The sequence below is a fragment of the Microcaecilia unicolor genome, chromosome 5, assembly GCF_901765095.1.
Source record: "Microcaecilia unicolor chromosome 5, aMicUni1.1, whole genome shotgun sequence".
Lineage (NCBI taxonomy): Eukaryota > Metazoa > Chordata > Amphibia > Gymnophiona > Siphonopidae > Microcaecilia > Microcaecilia unicolor.
This window is the reverse complement of record NC_044035.1, coordinates 135,530,989-135,556,530: the sequence shown is the minus strand read 5'-3', so window position 1 is coordinate 135,556,530 and position 25,542 is coordinate 135,530,989. Positions and strand designations below refer to the sequence as shown.

Genomic DNA, 25,542 nt, shown 5'->3' with positions numbered 1-25,542 from the left:
GCAGTGCTTAAACCAGAGCTATATCCTGTTGAAAGGTTAGGAGCATACTGTGTTTGCTATTGTGTAAATTGATTGAAGGGATAACCATTTGCTATAAGATTTTCCAAGCATTAAATCTTTTAAGTATTCCTCTGCTGTAAATGAACCAGTCGTTATGGTCTACATCTTGCTCTTTCATGCTTAGAATGTAACTTGTAAACAATAACAAGATACTGTGTGTTTGCATATGCCAAATTTGTGTTTGAGATAGTCATTGCACAGGTGATGATTCATCAACCAAAGCTTACTGCAGTGGCGTTCCTAGGGGCGCTGACACCCGGGGCAGATCGCCGATGCGCCCTGCCCCCTGGAACAGCACAAACCCCCCCTGGCAAAATAACCCCCCGGGTGCAGCGTGACCCCCCCGGTGAAAGACCCCCCCCCCCGGGTGCACGCTGCTGGGAGGGGGGGGTGCTGCGCGCCTGTCGGCTCTTCGTTTCCATGCTCCCTCTGCCCCGGAACAGGAAGTAACCTGTTCCGGCGTGGAGACAAACAAAGCAGATCAATCAGTGATATGGTTCAAAACTTTATTTTCAGAGTTTTGAACCATATCACTGATTGATCTGCTTTGTTTGTCTCTACGTTGGATTTTGCGGATCGCTTGCCATCTTGTTTCTTAGTAACCTGTTCCGGGGCAGAGGGAGCATGAAAACGAAGAGCCGACAGGCGCGTGACACCCCCTGAGCGGCGTACACCCGGGGCGGACTGCCCCCACCGCCCCCTCCTTGGTACGCCACTGGCTTACTGCAACATCTATTTTACCACAACTGTTAAAGAAACCTTCAGAACCAAGGCTTGAGATTTAAAACTTCATAGGTTTGTATAAAGAGATGTGCAGACAAATATGGTATGCTTCAGTCATCAGGATTGCTTTATTATATCAGAGAAATCATGTGGAATGAACAGATGATTTTTGATTACAAGACATTGTTTGGAATTAACATTAAAGATTGATCTTTTGAAATCAGAATGATCGCCAAATTAAATAAAGAGGGAAACATGCTTGATGCTGATTTATGGAAAGTGGAGTTTCAGAGTTGCATTTTCACTTCTTTGCTCCTCCTGTGCATTGTTTCTGCTGGTCTGTGTTTTGACATCCACCTGGAACAAGAACCAGAAAATTAGTGGAAGTATACCCTATCAAACTCTTTCTCAGGTTCCCTGCATAATTCCTAACCTATAAATATAATTACAAATACATTCTGGTTATTTATTTAGGGCCCCTTTGAATAAGTGGCAGTAAGCCCATCGTGGGCTTACCACTCGCTAAACAGGAAGTATTGCTGGCTTACCACAGCAGCCCAGCGGTACTTCCCAACCCTAGCGCGCCATCATATCCGGCTCTACAAAAATATATTTATTTTTGAAGCACCGTAGTGTACCCGGTAGTACTCGGGCAGTGACGTGCGCTGCCCAGTTACTGCTGGGTTAATGGGGGAGCCCAAGGGCTCTTCCCTGAAATGGCCGCGTGGCAAGTACATTATTGCTGCGCGGCCATTTCCTGCAGGAAAGAGAAACTTCTGTTTTACCCACTGCAGTAAAAGGGGGACTCGGCGATTGTGAAAAACACACGTTGATACCAGCACAGGCCCCCTTTTATCGCAGCTTGGTAAAAGGGGCCCTTAGTTAGTTAGAGAGGAGCCCTTTTACTAAGCCACACTAAAACGTGGTCTCTGTGATTTTTAGCAAGTGGATTTCCCACTAACTGAGGCCACTTTTTAGTTAATAGGTGGTTAGGGCTCCCGTGCTAATCAGCAGCTTGAAGCGAATTTCTGATTTTCACAAGGCATACCTAAACTCTGCCCCAAATACACCCCCACACTAAAATATATTTTTTATTTTTTACACAGGATTGGCATGCACCATTTAGTTAAAAGGGCCCCTTAGTTTTCTTTTTTTTTTACTTTTTAGATGATAGCATCTAATGAAATTCACTTATGTATTTCATCTACCATAAATATAACAAGAGCCCTTGGCACGAGAGATGAGCACAGAAGCACCTGCTCAAAATTAAGGAATGAAAAGCAATTATTTTTTTTTTGTAACATTTGTACCCCGCGCTTTCCCACTCATGGCAAGCTCAATGCGGCTTACATATTGTATACAGGTACTTATTTGTACCTGGGGCAATGGTTAAGTGACTTGCCCAGAGTCACAAGGAGCTGTCTGTGCCTGAAGTGGGAATCAAACTCAGTTGTCTTTTATTTTAGCTGTCTTTTATTTTAGTACTGTTATGTTCAATAGTTTAATTCTTATTTTTAATTGTATTTCAATAAGCAATATGAGGCCACAGAAGGCAAGTATCTCAGAATGTTAGCAGACGCTGAAAAAGAGAAAGAACCCAGCCACACCTCCTAAAGGGAGGCTGGGCACAACCAGGCCGATGGCCTGCGAGGACAGGGAGGGGGGAGGGAGGGGAGGGCGCAGGGAAAGATAGAAGGATGAGATAGGCAGGCAAAGGGTTAATGTGAGGAGGGGGAAGGGGTGGAGAGAAAGGAAAGGTAAAGGAAGGGAAGGAAAGGAGGAGTTCTCTTTGAATCGGGACAGCAAAGAGAGAGCAGCGCTGATTAACACCCTCTTTGTGCTTTCTATACTCTACACAGGTTTTTTTAGCTCTCTTTCTGTTTGCTACCTTATTTATGTGCTCAGAATAGACTTGTAACCTACTGGAAAATCAATGTAAACTTGTAAATTCAACATTTGATTTATCAGTCTTTAAGCAGCATAATTTGTCCTAGATTAATATAACTCAGGGTTAGTGAAGTCACTGCAGAGTAAATAGTAACAAGAGGCAAAGCATTCACATATATGCAAAACACCTCATTAAAATGGAAATTTCATAATGTGGATTGTGCTTAATGCTTTAAGCAACATTATAGCTGGAAAAAGCAGATGTTATTTTACCATACCGGATGCATCGTACTTCAAAGTCGCAGCCCAATACTCCCGGGCCGCTTCTTAAAGGGGTGAAGCACAGTTATATTGCCCCTCCCCAACCTGAAGGGTTTCTGAAGTTATCCCATCCTCCCTAAGACCCTCTGGTCTACCTTCCTATGTCTTCTGGGCATCTGATTCAAAATAGCCTCTAGTGGTCATGTTTTGGAATAACAAATATGTCATATATTCAACCTGCTGTGGTCAGAGCTTTTAAGCCACTTACAGCCACAGGCTGAATTAAGGCCAGATAGTCAACGCTAAGTCATATCTGGGCACTGGCATTGATTTAGCATAGCACACGGAAGTTACCCAGGCACGGTCAATATTCAGACCGGTGCCCAGGTAGCTCAGCAGATAAAGTTAGGGAAGTCTTTCTGCAATCCTAAATTTATCCACTTAATTATTTGCTTAGCAGATTGAATATTGCCACTAACCAAGTAAATCCAAGCTATTCCTCACCTCCACGTTGCACCGCCCCACTACTACCCAAACAGCGTTGTGGAGGTTAGAGGAGATACTCAGCACTTCTGCCAGGTTAGATACCTCTTAATGTCTCCTCTCATCCCATTCAGAATGGTTTAAAAGCACAGAAGCCTTTCTTACCCAGTTAAACCCTTTTCAATAGTGGGCCCTATGATTCTCTTCACAGGCTGCGATGGAAGCAAAATAAATACCTCCAGTAGGTATTTGTTTTAGTAATTCTTGAGACTACCTCTCTAGGACAATAAATGATGCTTCCACAATATTTTGCCTCTTACTGTCATCAAGAATTGAACCAATGTATTTCACATAGAGGTTTTTACACTGCCATTAAATCATTAGATCAATGCTGAACTATAAAATATTATTATAAATAAAGTAGAAATTCTATAACATGAAGAAAATTAGGAGCACACTTTCTAATGCTTAGCATGCACTAAAGAAATTAGCACATGCTAAATGCTAAGAAGCACATTTTATACCTATGGGCTTCATAGTATTTAGCGCGCGCTAAGCTTTAGTAATGATTATCTATGACTCTGGCAAGAAAATTTCAGCCTGTCCAGAAAAGCCGAAAAAAGAATTAAGAGCCAAACCTCGGTTTCCTAAAATTACAGCGTATTACCATGTTATTTCATTATTGGCCAACTTTGTATCATGAAGGCGTCTTGTTAAGAATAAACTATAAACTTTAATCTTGAGTGAAATTAAATAAAATTATATTACTGTTTATAGAAACATTTTCTAATGATAAATTGTTACAATGAATCAAAACTTACGTCCAGAGACTTGACTATTTTGTTGACAGGAGCCAACTCCAACTTGAGAACTCTGGGAGCTCTGACTCAATTGTCCGCCACAGCCACTGCCCTGGCCAGTTGTGGATGTTTCTGTTACAATAGAATAAAACAGAAGAAGTTTGAGGCTGTAGAGTCTTGCTATGGAGAAACCTGGGTTTTTTTTCAAAATTTCCTGAAATGTTATCCCTCATTTGTAACTTTTTACAGGATAGCCAAGTACTCATAACTACAATTCTTGACCAAAACCCACACATTAGTTATGTAAGCCACTCAGCTTACATGTACCCTGAAACTAAACAGTAGGTTCCACTATTGAGTGATAATTTGGTCTCCCTTCATTCCAGGAATTTTAGGCTATCCAGAGAAGTTGAAACTAGAATTAAGAATTAAACCCTAATTTCCTATATATCAATGTCTTGCCATGTTAGTTGATTTTTGTCCAACCCTCTGTCATGAAAGTATGACATTAAGAATAGACTATGAACCTTTAATCTTGAGTGAAATTAAATAAAATTAAATTGTCATAGAAAATTTTCAGAATTTATGAATGCAGACATCCCCAAAGACAGCACAGCAAACATTTTCTATGGAACATTTGTTATAATGCATTAAAACTTACGTCCAGACTCTTGGCTCTTTTGTTGGCAGGAGCCACCTACAACCTGAGAGCTCTGTGAGCTCTGACTCCACTGTCCCCCACAGCTACTGCCCTGGCCAGATGTAGATGTTTCTATAAAATAGAATAAGAAGTGTGATTCTTTACAGTCCTGCTATGGAAGAACCTTATTTTCATAAATTCCTGAAGTTCACTTCTCTTTTTGTAACTTTTTACAGGATAGCCAAGTACTCCTAACTACAAACTTTGACCAAAATCTCCAATCTCATTTTTAGGCCTATCAATTTGCATGCCTCCTGAACATGAGAAATAGATTTCATTTTTTTGTGATTGTTGGATTTCTCTTTCTTCCAGTAATTATAAAAACTGCCAATGCCATATTCCAAATTCATTCTCTATACAGGAGCTGAAACTAGCTTTGGGCCAACACTGAATTGTAAAGGATACATTTAAACTATGAAACTTTAATCTTGAATGAAATTAATTAAAATTATATATCTTACATAAAGTGTATATAACAGGTGGGGTACACGTCAGTGTAAATCATAAAAAATGACATCACATTAAAAATATTGAGGTTGTATTATATTTTAAAATATGAACCTTTAACCTTGAATGAAATAAAATTGCATTGTCAGTAATACAATCATATATCCATATGTAATAACATTTTTATTGTTTAAGAATGTAGACATCCTCAAAGATAGCATAGCAGTTTATAAACAGTGTCTTTGGAAAAAATGATTCTAATAAATTGAAACTTACGTCCAGAGACTTGACTATTCTGTTGGCAGGAGTCATTTACTTTAACTTGAGAATTCTGTGAGCTCTGGCTCCACTGTCCTCCACAGTTACTGCCCTGGCCAGATATAGATGTTTCTGAAGATATAGAAAAGAAAAAGAAGTATGATTCTATGAATGCAAACATCTCTAAAGATCAATCAATATTTTAAAAATAATTTCTAAGAAAAAAAGTTATTGCAATGAATTAATACTTACGCCCAGAGAATTGATCTTTCTGTTGGCAGGAATTAACTCCAACCTGAGAGCTCTGTGAGCTCTGACTCTGTCCTCCACAGCCACTGCCCTGGTTAGATATAGATGTTTCTGAAAATAAAGATCAGAAAAAAGAACTATAATTCTATGAATGCAAACATCTTTAAAAATCACACAATAATTTTAAACAGTTCTAAGGGGAAATTATTGCAGTTAATTAAAACTTACGTCCAGAGCCTTGGCTTTTTTGTTGACAGGAATTAATTCCAACCTGACTGCTCCGTGAGCTCTGGCTCCACTGTCCTCCACAGGCACTGCTCTGGCCAGTTGTAGATGTTTCTGATAACATAGAATACAACAGAATACAGATTGTGAAGTCTGTGAATTCTTAGCATTGTCTACTTATATTTTTATTTTCTGGCTTATTTTATTGTAATCCATCTTGTACTATCTAAGACTGAAAGGACAAAATGCAGATGCAGATGCATACAATGATAAGACTGAAAGGGCAGAATGGAGATGCAGATGTATAAAACGGTCTTTATTCACAATCACCTGGAGTCCCCCCCCCCCCCCCCCCGCCCACTTCTCAAGCTTGCCTCCCCTCCCCCTCTTTTACTTTGCCTTTTCTATCTAGACAAGCTATCCTAGCTACTTTCCTTGGACATAAAATGCAGACTATAGCTCCTTCTGGAACTTTGTGTCATATATGCACCTTTGAATCTCTATAATATGTGTGTTACTGTTTCAGATACCATAGAGGACACCCTGCGGAACTAAATCCAAGCTTGCAAAATGAAATCCAGGTTTTCTACCTAGAAGTGTGTCATTCTGCTACAGGGCCACTGATTCAGTACCATAACATTAAGGATATGCTTAAAAATGAAATATGGCCCCTTTATCTTAGAAATATAATTGCAAACTATTGTCAAGTGAAGAAGCAGCAATCATTATGTTATAAAGAAACAGAACTTACGATCATAGCCTTGTCCTTTATTTTGGCATGAGTTGTTGCCTTGATTCTGTTGACATGTTGTCTGCTGATTGCACTGTCCTGCACCATTACCACCCTTGGCAGACATGATTTTCTCTTTCTCACTCTCTCTAGAGTAATGCAGAATAAGGAGATTGGATCTGTGAGTCTTTGGTCTCGTCTGTGCGATTGTGCCATTTATATACACAAGTAGTGCTCCTCCCAGTGCCACATCAGCATCACAAATGCTTTGGTGGAATCCTTGATGAGCAAATAGGAATTCTGAATTACTCATTTAATTATGACATTATCTTAATTTTTGGCCCAAAGGTAAGGTGCATATTCCCCAGTGTAATCTTCTTATTTTGATGATTTAATATGATTTAATATGACTTAGTGGCATGTTTAAAATATGCATTGAAACACAGAAATTTAGAAAATAATGGCAGGTAGAAGCCACATGACATATCCAGTCTGCCCATTCATACTATCTAATATTCCTTCCTCTCCCTTAGATATCTTATGCACTTTGCCACTTTTAAGTCTTTGAAAACATTGAGGGGTCCTTTTACTAAGCTGTGGTAAGCATGAACATGTGCTTATCATGTGGGGAAAATGCACTAACATGGGGCACTCTTAGGTGTTCCATGGTAGTGTTGCCTTTCCACATGTCAAAAAATACTTTTTATTTTTTAGCACTGGGGGTGTATTTGAGGGCGGGAAAATAGACATGCCCAGTGCTAATTGGGTAGCGCAACTACATTGTCATGTGCCTACTGATTAGCGCATGGTTAGCGAGTGAGCCCTTTCCACTGGCTAAATAGATGTTATTAAGGGCTCACGAGCTAATGTCCATGCACCAATTCAGAAATGACCAATTGTCCATTATATAAGGAAATGAAAAATCAGCCATTTTATAGCTGCACTAAAGGTGTCCATCCTCAAACAAAAGCTGCACAAGTTAAAAACATTGGGATGTAGGAAGGGACAGCATTTTTTGCAGATTGGTACCCAAGATATCCTAGGAGAGCAATGGGGCACCCTAGGGGCACTGCTGTAGATTTCATATAAATGCTCCCAGATACACATCTCACCATTGCTTTCTTGTCTTGTCTTCTGAGTCCTCCAAACCACACCCAAAACCCACTACCTCCAATTGTACACAACTGCAATAGCCCTTATGGGTGAAGAGGGCACCTATATGTGGGTACAGTGTTTTTTTTTTAGTGAGCTTTAGAGGGCTTACATTTTTCACCACAAATGTAAAAGGGTAGGGAGAAGTATGGGCCTGGGTCCACCTGTCTTCAGTGCACTGCACTAGACTATTCCAGAGACCTGCATGCTGCTTTAATGGATTCTATAGAGAATTATAGGAGGACCGACCCCAAAGTATAACAAGAACCTATAAGAACAATAAAATTTTTGTGATGAAGGAAAGGTCCTCAGAGTGTTAACTCACACAAGCGAAGCAGTACTCAAAGGTAAATTCTGCTTCTAAGGGTGGACAAGTTTCTCGATCATTGGACGTCTCCAATTTTTAATGTGATAAGCAAGCACAACCAGTGCTAATCAAATTTATCGTGATAACCCTTAACCTAAAGGGAATAATTAAACTATAAACTTTAAGGTCTGTCCTCTCACATCCTCAGTCAACCTCATGCACACTACTCACTTCTCTCTACTTACAGGATGTATTTTTTTATTTTTTTTTACTCCCATTTGCATCATTCATTAAATATCAACAGCCCTAGGAACATATATACTAAACCAGACTACCACCATTCCTCACTAACTGAAGCAGTCAAACTACATCTATGACAAAGTCAGGGACCAGCTGGTGAGACAGAAACAAAGAATTTAATGACAGAGAATATAGTTTTATAGTTTACAGCTTTACTCATTTGTTGTACTGGATTATTATTAAATCTGATTTGTGAAAAGGTTTGGTGTGTACTGTAATACTGTTATGATTCACACATTGCTCTGTGATTATATAAACTTTATTAGTCAAGACATTTAGGTCCTCTTTTACTAATCTGCGCTAGCCATTCCCAAATGGCAATGCCGACAAAGCCCATTCAAATGCTCTTAATGAGAATTAAAGTAATAATGTGTATTTAGAATCAGTGGAAAGATGTAAATATACAGGGCAATATTTAGTAGGGTCAAATCCACATTTCTATATATGAAAGTTCAGTCGATTTATTCTAAACCATTGTTATTCCACAAAAGTAATCTTAATCATCCTATGTAATACACAAAAAAATCTGTTAAATGCTGTATATGACAAAACAGACTTCTGGATAGATAGATATATATATATATATATATATATATATATATATATATATATATATATATATATATATATAGTCCCATATTATGCAGGTAGTTTCAGGCTGTCCAGTTTTATTTTCAGCCCACATAATATACAGATAGAAGTGGGCTGAAAATACAACTGGACAGCCTGAAACTACCTGCATGATATGGGACCATGATCGGATGATATTAAAGTGGGCCTCAAGTAAACAGACATTTCCAGCAAGGAGAATTTATTAAATATATATTCAGCACTTGCTTATAATTAAAGTACTACAAATAGCAAGTAAATCTCTCTCAAGTATAAGCATATATTATGTGGGAGGAAAAGACTTCAGATGCTCAGCATTCATTTATACAAATAGTGAATGCCTGGGTCAGAGGGGAAAGGAATATACATGGGCAGCAAGGCAAGAACTGGGCTGGGAATCACAGACAGACAATACTACACAAGGCAGGAAAATGGACAAGTTAAAGGACAGGAACTGAAAGCTGCCAAGCAGCCACTAAAACAGGGTACAAATACTGACAGACAAGAGACAGGACTGAAAGCTGCAGAGCAGCCACTAAGCAAGAGATACAGACAAACAGAAACTAGACCAGAAATACAAACCAGAAACAAGACTAAGAAATAACTAATAAACCTAAGCTAAATTACACACAGACTAACTAGAACTGGACAAGAAACTCAAACAAGAAACCAGACTAGGCAGAAGTGCAACAAAGCACCAACAAACCAGGGACCTTAGACGATACAAAGGCAAACACAGAAGTTTCCAGGTGATTAATAAAGCCCATCAGTTGCTGAAGTTCAGTTGCAGGAATTACAAGGCAGCTACAGGTGCTGTTCAGGCACAAACAGGAGAAGCAAGTCTGGCAGCCCGGATGATCCGGGCCGGACTGAGCTGAAATCTGGAACGGGTGACAGTTCATAGCAGCCATCGGTTCTGGCCACCAGAGGGCGAGGTGAGCACAGACAAGGAAACGGTCACAAACGTGACACTTAGGAAAAGAAACCCAGTCTGGGAAGGAACTTGGCCATATAAGTGATCACCATGCAGGAGAGGCTAAAGAAATTTGTTGAGGCCCCAATCTCTGCCTTTATAAGGTTCAAATGGGTCAAGCCCTGATCTTACAATAAGAAGGCAGTACAATGAACCTTCCAGCTAGGATATAGAGTCTTAGTACTTTTACCCTCCTCAGAGCTATTATGCAAGTGTAAGTGTCCTTATTAAGTTGTAGAATAGACATGTCCTGTCAATTATAAGGTGGCCTCATCTGATAGGAGGTACAAGGTGAAGATCTTCCATATTAATTTGTTGAAAAAGTGGGTCCCCTAGACTGCAGCCTAAGTCCAAAGAGACAACTTTAGGGCTGAAGTTCTGATATAATCCATACCCTTCCGAGTTCCATTTGTCATCCAGCTCTCTGTCTCATAGAAGGCCAACCTAGAACAGTTGGTACACTGGCAACTTTGCAACTCATTATATTATTACCAAGTCAGGATGTAGGAAGGTTGTGTTTTTAGGGCCAGTGAGAGCATATTCCAATGGCATGCTCCATGAAAAGGGAATGATTTTTCAATCATAGTCTGTAGATTGGCTTTTCTGGTGGAAGGGCAGCCCAGTGTTAGTGTCCTTCGGTAACAAAGATTTCTTGAGGATGAAGGGATTTCTAGTAGGTCTGTCAGTCCTTCTGAGCATGTACCAAAGAATGCCTTGTAGATCATACATAATGTTTTGAATCAGATGCATTCAGAGATTGTCATCCAGTGTAGTTCTTTCAATGTGGGGGAAAACCCTGTTGTATCATCCCAGGCTATAGATCAATCTGGATGTGGTATTCTGTAGGAGTTGAAGATGAGCTTTCTGTTTAAGTACATTAAGGTCTTTGGTTCTTACATTGCTTTGAGATTGCCCCTTGATGTTATATATTCAATTCCTTTAATAATGTCTATGAGCCATTTTACTGCAATAAACCTTTTCTAGCATGAGTTCACTACCTCATCCAACATACAACTTCCTTCATGACTTTGTCAATGGAGCAGCAAGTAAATAATTAATCCTGAAAGCTTATTTTAAACTTAGGCAACTTAGATTAGTTCGCTGTTATTTCTTACAAGATCATTTCAGGATAATAGTCCAGTTATCTAGTCTATGTTGGACTATAGCAATTCCTTATATTTAGGAGTAGCCATAAAATACATGTCTAAGCTGCAGTTGATTCAGAATTCAGCAGCCTGGTTAATTTTTCACAAATCAAAGTTTAATTATGTTTCCCCTCTGTTGTCAGAGTTACACTGGTTGCCAGTTCAAGCAAGGATTGTTTCTTAGGCATTATGCCTGATCTTTAAGTCATTATCGGGCTCAGTTTCAAAAGAGAAAAAGAGGCATGTCTGCATTTAGACGTTTTTCTAACAAAAAAGTCCAAACCAGCATTTTAAAAGCCTATTTTTAGACATTTTTCCTCTGAAGTCCGCCAGAAGTGCATCCAAATCTCAAGGGGGAGTACCAGGGGTGTGTTCAGGGTGGAATTTTGGCATTCCTTTTTTCAGCCATAATGGAACAAAACAATACCGTCTAGGACTAAAACTTAGACGTTTTGAGCTAGACCTGTTTTTATAACGAATAAGGCACAAAAAGGTGCATTAAATAACCAGATGACCACTGGAGGGAATCAGGAATGACCTCCCCTTATTCTCCAAGTGGTCACTAACCTCTTCCCATCCCCTAAAATGTGATGAAAAACATTACTTGCTAGCCTCCTTGCCACCCTCAGATGTTATACTCAGGTTCATCAGAATAGCATGCAGGTCCCTGGAGTAGTCTAGTGGTGGTGCAGTACACTGCATACAGGTAGACCCAGGCTCCTACCCCCACCATACCTTTTACACTTGTGGAGGAAACTGTGAACCCTCCAAAACTCACCAGAAACCCACTGTACCCACATATAGGTGCTCCCTTCACCCGTAAGGGCTATGTTAGTGGTGTACAGTTGGGCTAGTGGGTTTTGGGTGGATTTGGGGGGTTTATCAGACAAGGTAAGGGAGCAATGGTGAGATGTGTACCTGGGAACATTTTACGAATTCCACTGCCCCCTAAGGTGCCTATTGCTTTCCTGGGATGTCAGGGGGACCAGTCTACTAAAAATGCTGGCTCCTCCTACATCCAATGGCTTGATTTTGTGCATGTTTGTTTTTTCAAAAATGGACCAAAAAACGAAACATCCAAATCACAAAACCTTCTATTTTGGAAAACAAAAGATAGATGTAATTAAACTCTGGAATTCGTTGCCAGAGAATGTGGTAAAGGCGGTTAGCTTAGCGGAGTTTAAAAAAAGGTTTGGACTGCTTCCTAAAGGAAAAGTCCATAGTCCATTATTAAATAGACTTGGGGGAAATCCACTATTTCTGAGATAAGCAGTATAAAATGTTTTGTACTTTTTTGGGATCTTGCCAAGTATTTGTGACCCGGATTGGCTACTGTTGGAAACAGGATGCTGGGCTTGATGGACCTTTGGTCTTTCCCAGTATGGCAATACTTATGTACTTATGTACTTTTTCTTTTTTGAAAATGACCTTCTTTCCTATTTAAATTTTGGATGTTTTTTTGCAAAATGTCCAAAGTCGGACTTACAGTCACAAAAGAGAGGGAAAACAGCATACAAATACAATTAGGCAAACAAAAAAAGCAAACACTGGGCCTTCAGGATTGAGAAAAATGTAATCCTTTAATATCACAAATACCCGACACAGGCCGTGTTTCGGCGTACAACCGCCTGCATCAGGGGTCTGACATGAAGACACATAAAAATAAATTAAAACCATAAATTAATTAATCAATATCAGTAAACCATAATTTCAGTCATATGCACATAATTATCACAACTTAAAACCATATACATATACACATATATTCACTACACTACATATACACCATGCATAGATATATATGTATATATATTAAAAAACTTTTAAAAAACATTTAAAAACCATATATTTCTAGATGATACCTATATATGCCGAAACATGGCCCGTGTCGGGTATTTGTGATATTAAAGGACTACATTTTTCTCAATCCTGAAGGCCCAGTGTTTGCTTTTTTTGTTTGCAAAGTCGGACTTAGACATCATATTGAAAATGCCCCTCTACACGATGTTGGTGAAGAAGATTTTTTGCGATCTTTTAAAACTTTACAATTGAGTACTTGGTTTCCAACTTGCAACTCATTAATTTTAGCTTTGTTGTCTGTTATACAAATTAGATTAAAAGCCATTTTTTCTCATTCATGTCATTATTTAGTGGTCCAGCTAAGGAATCATCTTCCCATTGGTCTCCATCTCTTGTGGCATTTTTTAACTTTTCATGGGTCTTTGAAAACCTATCTACTGTTATGCCTCGGGGATGTGAGCCCTTGGTTCATAGTAGAAAACTACGAGAAACTAAATCCCCACAGTCAGACAAGTGAAGTGGCCACAGGCAGTCATGCAAAGAAAAGCACAAAGGGCAATATGATCCAATCCTACAATTAGCAACGCTGGAACTGGAACACGGGGAGACAAGGAAGTCAATCAGATCAGAAGCCCACTCACAGAGGCCGCGAGGCTGAACTGGAACCCGTGCACACAGGAAGTCAAATTGAAAAGAAGCCCACTCATGCAAGGCCAAACTGGAATCCATGCACACAAGAAGCAAGGATAAATACTGGAATCCTCACATACAAGAGGTGAAGTGTAATACAGTAACCCACATACACAGCAACAAGATGTTGCACAGGAACCCACACAAGCAAGGCAAAGATGAGAGAGCATCTGGACTAAGAGCTGGCCGGATTAAATTCCTGGCATCTGATATCATCAGGGACTTGCCGGCACTGGGGCTACAGGTCCTGCAAGGGACTACTCCTCCTACTGCGAGATGGAAGCGCGTTCAGACCCAGAGTCAGGGTAGGACCGTGACATCTATTTACATCCATTTAATTAAATGTTTCAATATTTGTGTTTATTATTTGTAATTCCTGATAATTGTATCAGGAATTTATTCTTTTGTATCCTAACAGTCTATAAGTACCATGTAATGTTAAGTTTATATTGTAATAGGTTTATCATTATTTTAAAGCTTATCCTCACGATGCTTTCTAAATTTTCTGCATGTAGTTTGCCAGGAATTAGAGTAAGCTCTTTTTCATGGTAGAAATTGTATCTCTCCTATTGACGTATTTATTGTTTGAGAGTGAGGCCTGATGACAACTTCCTGTAAACTGTGCTAGTAATTTTCCAGTTCAGAAACTAGTGCCATTTTCAAGCAAAGGACTCTGAACTAATTTTAAAATTTCCTGCAGGCGTAATTAATCACAGTCAGTTTAGTAAAAAGACTTGTAGATTACATTTGAAAATGGCAGCAGAAAGGATTCAGATGAGTTGGAAAAGTTGAATAACCCCAATTACATCAATTTTCAGGTTACTTCCCCATTCTTAAGGGCACATTCATTTCATTATGTAGTATTCATTTTTTCTTTTTCCAGGTGAGTACCTATACATGTCCAATGTTACTCACCTGACAATAATATTGTAACAGAGTACATGGATTATGAATAATATGCAATGGGGCCCTTTTGCTGTGCGGCAGTAAGCACCACCATAGGCTTATGCGTGCTAGACAGGAAGTCCCTTATATAGTGTAAAGCCCCACCTAATGCATCCCAGGATGCACTGGGCAGTGCTGGGCACCACCATTTTCAAGGTGGCGCTGCTGGAAGAGGTGGGAGTCTAACTTCCTCTTCCAACAAAGGTACAGGGGGGCAGGGAAGAGGGACACTAGACCACTAGGTTGGGGAGGGGGCTTGATTTGTGGCTTAGTGGGCCACCAGGCTTTTCTTGGGGAGATGATAGGGGGCTGGAGACCCACTGGATCTCCAGCCCCTCTGAACTTGTGTTGGGGTGGTGTCAGGGGGGACTAGATGTCCACCGGACCTCCGTCGCCATGTCGCTGGTTTGGGAAGGTTGTCCAGTGGGGTCACTTAGCTACCAGGACCATGCTGTTTGGGGTCTGGTGGTTCCATGGATTTCCAGTCCCTGTGTTTGACAGGTCAAACAAGTACAGGAGGATTGTGCCTGAGTGCATGCTCAGGTGCAATCCTCCTGCACTTTACCCTATGATCAGAGATAACAACACACATACATTTTCATGCTATTATCTCTAATCATAGGGGCAATAAAGCCCCATGCTGTTCCAGTGCTATTTTTAGAACGCTGTTTGGAACAGCATAGAATTTTCGATCATTTGGGCACAGGTGTCTTTAAATAAAAATCAGACAAAAGATTGCAAATTAACACTGTCAACAGCTGAGCAAGATGTAAATTAAAAGAACAAACATAGTTTGAAATGGCTATATGTGATTATCAGAAGACTAAATAATAAGATGGGAGAGTTGGAATACATTGCACTAAATTAAAAATTAGATATAAAAGGCATCGCTGAGACCTCGTGGAAGGAAGATAACTAGAGGGACACTGTCATACCAGGGTACAAATTATATCATAGTGATACAGTGGATAGAATTGGTGGAAGGGTAGCATTTTATGTTAAGGAAAGCTTTGAAACAAACAGATTAAAAATTCTGCATGTAGATTGACATTCCATGTGTAAAGGGGAAAAAGATAGTGATAGGACTATACTACAGTCCTCCTGGCCAGGTTGAACAGACAGATGTAGAAATGTTATCAGAAATAACCACATTGGGCCCAGGTCTTCCGTTTCAAATTAAACAAGGACAGAACACAGTGTCTCATCCTCACGTCCATCCACTCCCCAGTACTTGACACAGTGCTCCCAGTAATGGGATCTGCCCTTCCGATTGCCACCAGCCTGCGGCTTTTAGGAGTGCACCTTGACACACACCTCCAGCTGGACACTCATGTGCAGTTGGTCTCCAAAAAAATGTTTCATACCATGTGGAGGCTTCGGCGCATAAGATACTTCCTTACTAGAGATTTGTTCCGCACACTTGTCCACTGGCTTGTCCTCTCCCACTTGGACTACTGCAGCGGAATTTATGTGGGCTGCCAGGCCTCACTGTTGAAAAAGTTCCAAACAGTTCAGAACACTGCCGCGAGACTCATCCTAGGAGAGCGACGCTTTGCACATGCCGAACCCTTGCGCTTCAAATTACACTGGCTGCCTGTACACGAGCACATTGCCTTTACGTTCTTCTCCTTGACCCATAAAATCATCTATGGACTTGCCCCGGAATATATGCACCCCTTGATCGACCTTCCGCCAGGAATGCCAATCCTGCCGCTCATTCCTACCTCCATCTGCACTTCCCAAACTGTAAGGGTGTCAAGTACAAGAAGATCTCTGCCTCATCCTTCCGCTATTGGAGCCCTAAGCACTGGAATGCTCTCCCGCAACACCTCAAAACTCAAGCGGACCACGCCCTCTTCAAGAAGTTGTTGAAGACCCACTTCTTTGCCAAGACCTACTCCTCACTTTATACCGCTGACTGATGCACCCTCCCTGACCCCTACCCTGCTAGTTTACCCTGTTAGATGCTTTTCCCCCTGCTTACTTCCCGTCTACTTTTCTAATTTTCCTATTTTGTAATCTTATTAACGTTTTGTAAGCCACATTGTGCCTGCATGAGTGGGAAAACGTGGGATATAAGCAAACAATAAATAAATAAATAAATTAGGCTAACAAACTGGGCAACACAATGTTAATGTGGATTTCAATTACTCCGATATTGACTGGGTAAAAGTAACACCAGGGTATGCTAGGATATCAAGGACTGCTTTATGGAGCAGCTGGTACAGGAGTCAACAAGAATAGAAAAAAATTATAGTTCTAGTCCTTTGTGGAGCGCATGATCTGGTGCAGGAGGTAATGGTGCTGGGACCACTTGATAACAGTGATCATAATATGATCAGATTTGATATTGACTTTGGAGTAAGTACACACAGGAAATCCAATACGTTAGCATTTATCTTTCAAAAAGGTGACTATGATAAAATGAAAAGAACAGTGAAAAAAAAAAGAGGGGCAGCTGCGAGGATCAAAGATTTACATCAGACTTGGATGCTGTTCAAAAATACTATCCTGGAAGCTCATGCCAAATATATTTTGTGTATTAAAAAAGAAGAAAGGAAGACCAAACGGCAGCCTGCATGGTTAAAAAGTGAGGTGAAGAAAGCTATTAGATAGAACTAAAATAAAATCCTTCGGAAAATGGAAGAAGGATCCAATTGAAAATAATAAGAAACAGCATGTCAGACTTGTGAGTTCTTGTACCAAGTAGAGCGCTGCTGAGCCCGGTACTCGGGCCAGGTTCTGCTTGTCGGCTGGACAACCCAGGTTTCACCTGTGCTGACCGCCGTTCTCCAGAGGTTGAGCCCCTAGGTGTGGGCAGCCTGCAGGACTTATGGGACGGAGCTGGAAGCGGGGTGATGAATGTATCAGCCAGGCAGGCAGCAGGTCAAGAGAGTAATCCAGGTACAAGCGGCAGTCAGTAGGCAGGCGGCAGGCAAGACAGTAATCCAGGTACAGGCAAGTCAGTAGGCAGGTGATAGGCAAGAGAGTAATCCAGATGCAGGCAAAAGTCAGTAGGCAGGCGGCAGGCTAGAGAGTAATCCAGGTACAGGCAAAAGTCAGTAGGCAGGCGGCAGGCAAGAGAGTAATCCAGATGCAGGCAAAAGTCAGTAGGGAGGCGGCAGGCAAGAGAGTAATCCAGATGCAGGCAAAAGTCAGTAGGCAGGCGGCAGGCAGAGGGGTAATCCAGGTACAGGTAAAAGTCAGTAGGCAGGCAGCAGGCAAGAGAGTAATCCAGATGCAGGCAAAAGTCAGTAGGGAGGCGGCAGGCAAGAGAGTAATCCAGATGCAGGCAAAAGTCAGTAGGCAGGCGGCAGGCAGAGGGGTAATCCAGGTACAGGTAAAGTCAGCAACGAGGGACCAGTAGATAAAAAGCAGACTACAGTGTTAGAAACACGTACCAAAGTACAAGCCGAAGAATGGAGTCCAGGGAGAGCTCAGCTGATAAAGTGCTGGCATCTGAAATCAGCAGGGAGAAGGGGCACAGCCATAGAACAAGAGCAGGGGAAGGAGAAACCGGAAGACCAATTAAAGAAGAGTTTAATTTTCCTTCCATTTAATATTCTTTGTTTATAACACCAGGCTTCCCAAGGCAGATTACAACAACAGTTAAGTTAAGCCCATCAGGAACAGGATATCCTCACTGAAATTTGGCCATTCATACTGTACAGAACAGTGTAGAAAAATGAGCACAAAGTACAGAGTTTATAACTGCTTTTGCTACCAGGTACAATAATTTTTTAAGCTGTTTTAGTTGTATTCAATTTTTATTTCATGATATTTATATCTAGATATGGGAAGCACGAAAAGCTAACAGGCTTATTTTCGAAAGAGAAGGGCACCCATCTTTCGACACAAATTGCAAAATGGGCGTTCTTCTCACAGGGTCGCCCAAATTAGCATAATCAAAAGCCAATTTTGGGCGTCCTCAACTGCTTTCCATCACAGGGATGACCAAAGTTCACAGGGGCGTGTCGGAAGCATAGTGAAGGAGGGACTGGTGCGTGCCTAACACATGGGCATCCTCGACTGATAATGGAAAAAGAAGGACGACTTTACCTGGTCCTTTTTTCTTATGACCAAGCCACAAAAATGTGCCCTAAATGACCAGATGACCACTGGAGGGAATCGGGGATGACCTCCCCTTACTCTCCCAGTGGTCACTAACCCCCTACCACACTCAAAAAAAAATTTTTAAATATTTTTTCCAGTCTCTATGCCAGCCTCAAATGTCATACCCAGCTCCATGACAGCAGTATGCAGGTCCCTGGAGCAGATTTAGTGGGTGCAGTGCTCTTCAGGCAGGCAGACCCAGGCCCATCCCCCTACCTGTTACACTTGTGGTGGTAAATGTGAGCCCTTTAAAACCTAACAGAAACCCAGTGTACCTATATGTAGTTGCACCCCGTCAGCCATAAGGGCTATGCTAGTGGTGTACAGTTGTGGGGAGTGGGGTTTTGGGGGGTTTGGGGGTTTTTGTGGGGCTCAGCACACAAGTTAAGGGAGATATGCACCTGGGAGCGATTTCTGAAGTCCACTGCAGTGCCCCTAGGGTGCTCGGTTGGTGTCCTGGCATGTGAGGGGGACCAGTGCACTACGAATGCTGGCTCCTCCCATGACCAAAGGGCTTGGAGTTGGTCATTTCTGAGATGGGCGTCCTCAGTTTCCATTATCACCGAAAATCGGGGACGAACATCTCTAAGGACAACCATCTCTAATGTCGACCTAAATTTCCAGATTTGGCCGTCCCCGGCCGTATTATCGAAATGAAAGATGGACTCCATCTTGTTTCGATAATATGGGTTTCCCTGCCCCTTCGCCGTGACATCCTGCGAGGACGTCCTAGGGAAAACTTGGGCGCCCCTTTCGATTATGCCCCTCCAAGTGGTTGTAACCTTTTGTAAACTCTCTATTTGTTGTGCGATGCTACTATTTAATTAAAAAAACAGAATTAATAAAAGTACTTTGAGCAAAGATGTGTGTGACCAGGCTTGGTTTTTTAAAAAATTCATAATTTTGTATAAAAGAATGTGCAGACAAATATGATATGTTTCAGTCATTATGATTACTTTATTATATCAGAGAAATTGGGTGGAATGAACAGATGATTTCTGATGACAAGACTATGTTTGGAATTAACATTAAAGACTTGAAATCAGAATGATTGCCAATTTAAATTAAAAGGGTAATATGCTTTATCCTGATTTGTGGAAAGTGGAGTTTCAGTGTTGAATTTTTACTTCTTTGCTCCTCCTGTGCATTGTTTCTGCTGGTCTGTGTTTTGACACCCACCTGGAAGAAGAAAGAGAAAATCAATGGAAGTATACCCTATCAAACTTTCTCAGGCTCCATACATACTTCTTATATAAAGTGTAATTATGAAAACATTCTGGTTATTTGGGAGCCCTTTTACCAAGAAGCAGTAAAAGGTTGCCCATGGTGGAATTAGCATGTAGGATTGCTGAGTGTTGAGGCCACCTTTTACCTTAGCGGGTAAAAGGGCATTTTCCCAATAAAGGCAGTAAATGGTGATGCACTTCTTAAAATTTGAGTTGTGTGGCCATGTACTCTTGATCTTATAGCGCCTCCTATTTAGGAAGTGCTGAGGGTTGCAGTGGTAACCCAGCAGTAATTGGGTAGTGCCTTAAGCTACATTATATCTGGAAAAAGCCGGGGTTATTTTACCATCCTGGAAGCCACAGCCCAGTGCTCCTGGACCACTTCTTAAAGGGCTCAGGAACAGTTATCTTGAAGTCCCCCCTCCCAAACCTGAAGGGCCTATAAAGTATAAATACCCATGATCCAAATGGACCCCAAATGTCTCTGGTGTCTAGCTGGCACCAGTTCAAAATGGCCACTAAGGATAACGTTTCTATATAACAAATGTTTTGCATATTTTTTTTTATTAATATAGATAAAGTGAAAATTGAGATCATTACCTTGGCTTTTATTTTGGAATGAATCACAAGCTCCACCTTGTGTTGTTTGGCCACATTGTCCTCCACCATTTCCACCCTTGGAAGATGAGCTTGACTCTAGAAACACAAAGAACAACAGTAGGAAGTGTGATTTTAAGATACTTTAGTCTTGCTTTTATCAACATTTCATGTACTTTTATTCAGAACTATCTACAGTTTTCCTCCATGTCGAACCTCCTTCCATATAGAACAGCCATCACAATACAAAAATTGAACAGAAGAGATATGCTTTGAGGCAAGTATTCAACCTGCTATATTTACAGCTTTAAAGTCACTAATGGCCAAAGGCTCAATTAAGGCACATATTCAATGCCAAGTCATATTTGGACACTAGCATTGTTTTAGTGCAGCACATGGAAATTATCCAGGCATTGGTCAATATTCAGACCAATACTCTTGTAGTATGGCAGTTAGGAAAGTATTTTTGCAATCCTAATTTTATCCACTTATTCACCAGGTTAGCAAACTGAATATTGCCACAAACCAAGTAAATCCAAGCTATGCCTTACTTCCGTCCTGGACTGCAACATCTGTGTACTGTGGAGGTTAGAAGAGATATTCAGCGGAGCTGTCTATTTAAATACCTCTGAATATTTCCACCTATCCCACTCTGCATGGTTTAACAGCACAGTAGACTTTCTTACCAAGTGAAACCCTTTTCAACATTGAGCCCTATATTCTCTTCACAGTCTATGATGGGAGCAAAATAAATACCTCCAGTAGGTGTCACCGTTTTAGAAATTGTTAGGACTCTCTCTCTCTCTCTCTCTCGGTCAGATTGGCATCAAGGTTTGAATCAATGTATTTCAAATTGAGGTTTTCACACTGCCATTAAAACTTCAGGCCAATGCTAAACTAGAAGATATTATAATGTAAAATATAAGAAAATTAGAGGCCCTTTTTCTAAAGCTTAGTGTGCCCTAACAGAATTGGCATATACTAAATGGAAAGAAGCCCATTTTATACCTATGGCCTTCTTAGCATTTAATGTGTGCTATGCTTTAGTAAAAGGGTCCCTGAATAATTGACTATGAATCTGGCCAGAAAATTTCACAATTTGAGTGATACTTGGGTCTCTCTTACTCCAAAAAGCTATAAACCCTACAAATGCAACATTCCAATTTCAGCCTGTCCAGAAAACTTGAAACTAGAATTAAGAGCTAAACCTCAGTTTCCTATATGTTATTTGATCATTGGCCAATGCTGTGTCATGAAGGTATGTCATTAAGAATACACTATAAACTTTCATCTTGAGTGAAATTATATAATGTTACATTGTCATTTACAGAAACATTTTCTATGTATAAACTGTTTTAATGAATCAAAACTTACGTCCAGAGACTTGATTATTCTGATGACAAGAGCCAACTCCAACCTGAGAGCTCTGGGAGCTCTGATTCAGTTGTTTTCCACAGCCACTGCCCTGTCCAGTTGTGGATGTTTCTGTTAAAATAGGGGGGAGAAAAAAAAGAAGAAGAAGAAGTTTGATGCTGTGGATTCTTGCTATGGAGATTTTTTTTTCAAAATGTGCTGACGTTTGCTCCTTCATTGTAACTTTTTAAAGGATAGCCAAGTATTCATAACTACAATCCATGGCCAAAAGCTACACATTACAATTATGAAGGTCACTCAATTTACATACTCTCTGAATCTGAGCAGTAGGTCTCACTGCTGAGTGATAGTTGGAAATTATAAGTTCTACCAATACAATATTCTAATTTCAGGCTGTCAGTGGAAATTGAAAATAGAATCAAGTGTTAATCCCCAATTTCCTATATAGCAATGTCTTTAACATTCTATGTCATTGTTGTCCAGTCCTCTTTCATGAAAGTATATAATTAAGAATGGACTATGAAACATTAATCTTGACTGAAATTAAATAAAATTTCATTGTTATGAAGAAAACCATCTTTTCTTGCATTTGAAAATTATCAGATCTCATGATTGCAGACATCCCCAAAGATAACACAGCAAACATTTCCATGGAAAACTTGATATAGTGCATTAAAACTTACGTCCAGAGACTTGACTATTCTGTTGGCAGGAGCCACCTACAACCTGAGAGCTCTGTGAGCTCTGATTCCACTGTCCCCCACAGCTACTGCCCTGGCCAGATGTAGATGTTTCTGTTAAAATAGAATAAAACAGAAGAAGTTTGATGCTGTGGACTCTTGCTATGGAGAAACCTTTTTCCTCAAAATCTCCTTAAGTTTGCTCCTCATTTGTAACTTTTTATAGGATAGCCAAGTACTCCTTATGAAATCCTTGGCCATCAGCTGCAAATTACAATTATGTAGGCCACTCAATTTATATGTGCACTGAAACTAAGCAATAGGTTTTACTGTTGGGTCTCCCTTGGTGCCAGGAATTATAAATTGTACCAATATAATATTCCAGTTTCAGCTATCCAGAGAAGCTGAAACTAGAATTAAGAATTAAAACCCAATTTCCTACATAGCAATGTCTTGCTGTGTTAGTTGATTGTTGGCCAACCCTCTCTCATGAAGGTATGTCATTAAGAATAATTATGAACCATTAATATTAAGTGAAATTAATTAACATTACATTCTCATGAATAGAAACAGTGTTTGTTTTTTTGCACTGAAACATATTCAAAGTTTATGATATCACCAAAGATAACACAACAAACATTTTCTATGGAAGATTTGTTATAATGCATTAAAACTTACGTCCAGCGACTTGACCTTTCTGTTGGCAAGAGCCACCTACAGCCTGAGAGCTCTGTGAGCTCTGACTCCATTGTCCTCCACAGCTATTGCCCTGACCAGATGTAGATATTTCTGATAAAATAGAATGGAACAAAATAAGAATTGTGATTCTGTAGAGTCTTGCTATGTAAGAACATTATTTTCACAACTTTCTGAAGTTAACTCCTCATTTGTAACTTTTTAAAGGATAGCCAAGTATTTCTAAGTACCATACTTGGCCAAAAGCCACCAATCTGAATTTCTTAGGTCAAACAATGTGCATGTCTTCTGAATCCAAATAGTATATTTCCTTGTTTATTATTAGGTGGGTTTCCTTTTTTTCCAGGAATTATAAAATCTACCAATGCAATTTTCCAAATTCATGCTTTTTAGAGGCACTGAAACTAGCTTTGTGCTCACACTGAATTGTAAAGGATACATTTAAAATATGAACCTTTAATCCTAAATGAAATCGAAATAAAATTACATATCTTACATAATTTGTAAGTAACAAATGGGGTACACTTCAGCGTAAATCATGAAAAATGCCATCATCACATTAAAAATATTGAACGTGTTCTAAATTTTAAGTATAAACCTTTAAGTTTGAATGAAATGAAATGATATTACATTGTCAGTAATAGAATCATCCATCCATGTAGTAAAGCATTTTTAATGTTTATGCATGCAGACATCCACAAAGATAGCTGAGCAGTTTCTATGGAACAAATGATTCCTGGAATGGACTTCCTGAGCCTGTACGCCTAGCTCCATCTCTACCTGTTTTCAAATCTATGCTGAAAACCCACCTTTTCACCACTGCTTTTGGCTCCTAACCACTACTCAATTCCCCTATCCTTGTTCCTTCTCACCCAGTACTTTCCTCGCCCTTAATTGTCTTGTCTGTCTGTATTTTTAGATTGTAAGCTCTATCGAGCAGGGACTGTCTCTCTGTGTCAGGTGTTCAGCGCTGCGTGCGTCTGGTAGCGCTATACAAATGTTAATAATAATAATAAAATGAAACTCACGTCCAGAGACTTGACTATTCTGTTGGCAGGTATTAACTCCAACTTGAGAAGTTTGTCCTCCACAGCCACTGCCCTGGCCTGATGTAGATGTTTCTGAAAACATACAACAGAAAAAGAACTATGATTCTATGAATACAAACATTTCTAAAGTTCAATCAAATTTTTTAAAATAGTTTCTGAAGAAAAAGTATTGCAATGAATTAAAACTTACGTCCAGAGACTTGATCTTTCTGTTGGCAGGAATTAACTCCTATCTGAGAGCTCTGATTCCACTGTCCTCCACAGGCACTGCCCTGGCCAGTTGTAGATGTTTCTGATAACAGAGAATAAAAGTGAATACAGACTGTGGGTATGTGAAGCCTTAGCATTGTCTACTTATGTTTTTTGTTTCTTGGCTTAGTTTGTTATAATCCACCTTATACTGTCTTAGACAAAAGGGCAGAATTGAGATTCATATGTATAGAATGGTCTTTCATTCACAATTATCTGGAGTCTTCCCTCACCCCCCATGCCTGCTTCCCCTCCTCTCTTCCCTAATTTTAATTTTTCTGTCTAGACAAACCACCCTAGCTACTATCTTTGGACAGAAAATACAGACTATATCTCCTTCTGAATCCTAGTGTCATTAATACACCGTGAATCTAGATAACATGTGTTAGTGTTTCAGAGACAGCTATATCATCCTTCCTCTCAGGGAAAATATAGGCTACCGTGAGGAGCTGAATTCAAGCTTGCAAAATGAACCCCAGTTTTCTACCTAGAAGTGTGGCATCCTGCTACAAGTCCATTGATTCAGGACCATGTCATTAAGGATGTGCTTAAAAATAAAATATGACCCCTTTGTCTTAGGAAGAAAATTGCAAACTGTTTCAAGAGTAGAAGCAACAATCACTATGTTATAATAAAACAGAACTTACGCTCATAGCCTTGTCCTTTATTCTGGCATGAGTTGTTGCCTTGATTCTGTTGGCATGTTGTCTGCTGATTGCACTGTCCTGCACCATTACCACCCTTGGCAGACATGATTCTCTCTCTCTCTCTTGAGTATTGCAGAATAAGGAGATTGGATCTGTGAGTCTTTGGT

The 25,542-nt window shown here is 40.2% G+C and overlaps 1 protein-coding gene across 1 annotated transcript; it reads right to left on the bottom strand.

Annotated features, from left to right (window-relative positions):
• Window positions 1-896: 896 nt before the first annotated feature.
• On the bottom strand, window positions 897-25,518 carry LOC115471284 (loricrin-like). The gene is made up of 14 exons (XM_030204986.1): window positions 25,376-25,518; window positions 24,670-24,771; window positions 24,459-24,551; window positions 23,413-23,523; window positions 22,738-22,848; window positions 22,055-22,165; window positions 20,684-20,779; window positions 6,845-7,102; window positions 6,097-6,207; window positions 5,872-5,979; window positions 5,638-5,751; window positions 4,876-4,986; window positions 4,236-4,346; window positions 897-1,140 (listed from the first exon to the last, which is right to left on the bottom strand). The coding sequence occupies exons 1-14, from the start codon at window positions 25,479-25,481 to the stop codon at window positions 1,085-1,087; spliced, it is 1,599 nt and encodes a 532-aa protein (XP_030060846.1). The 5' UTR covers window positions 25,482-25,518; the 3' UTR covers window positions 897-1,084.
• Window positions 25,519-25,542: the final 24 nt, after the last annotated feature.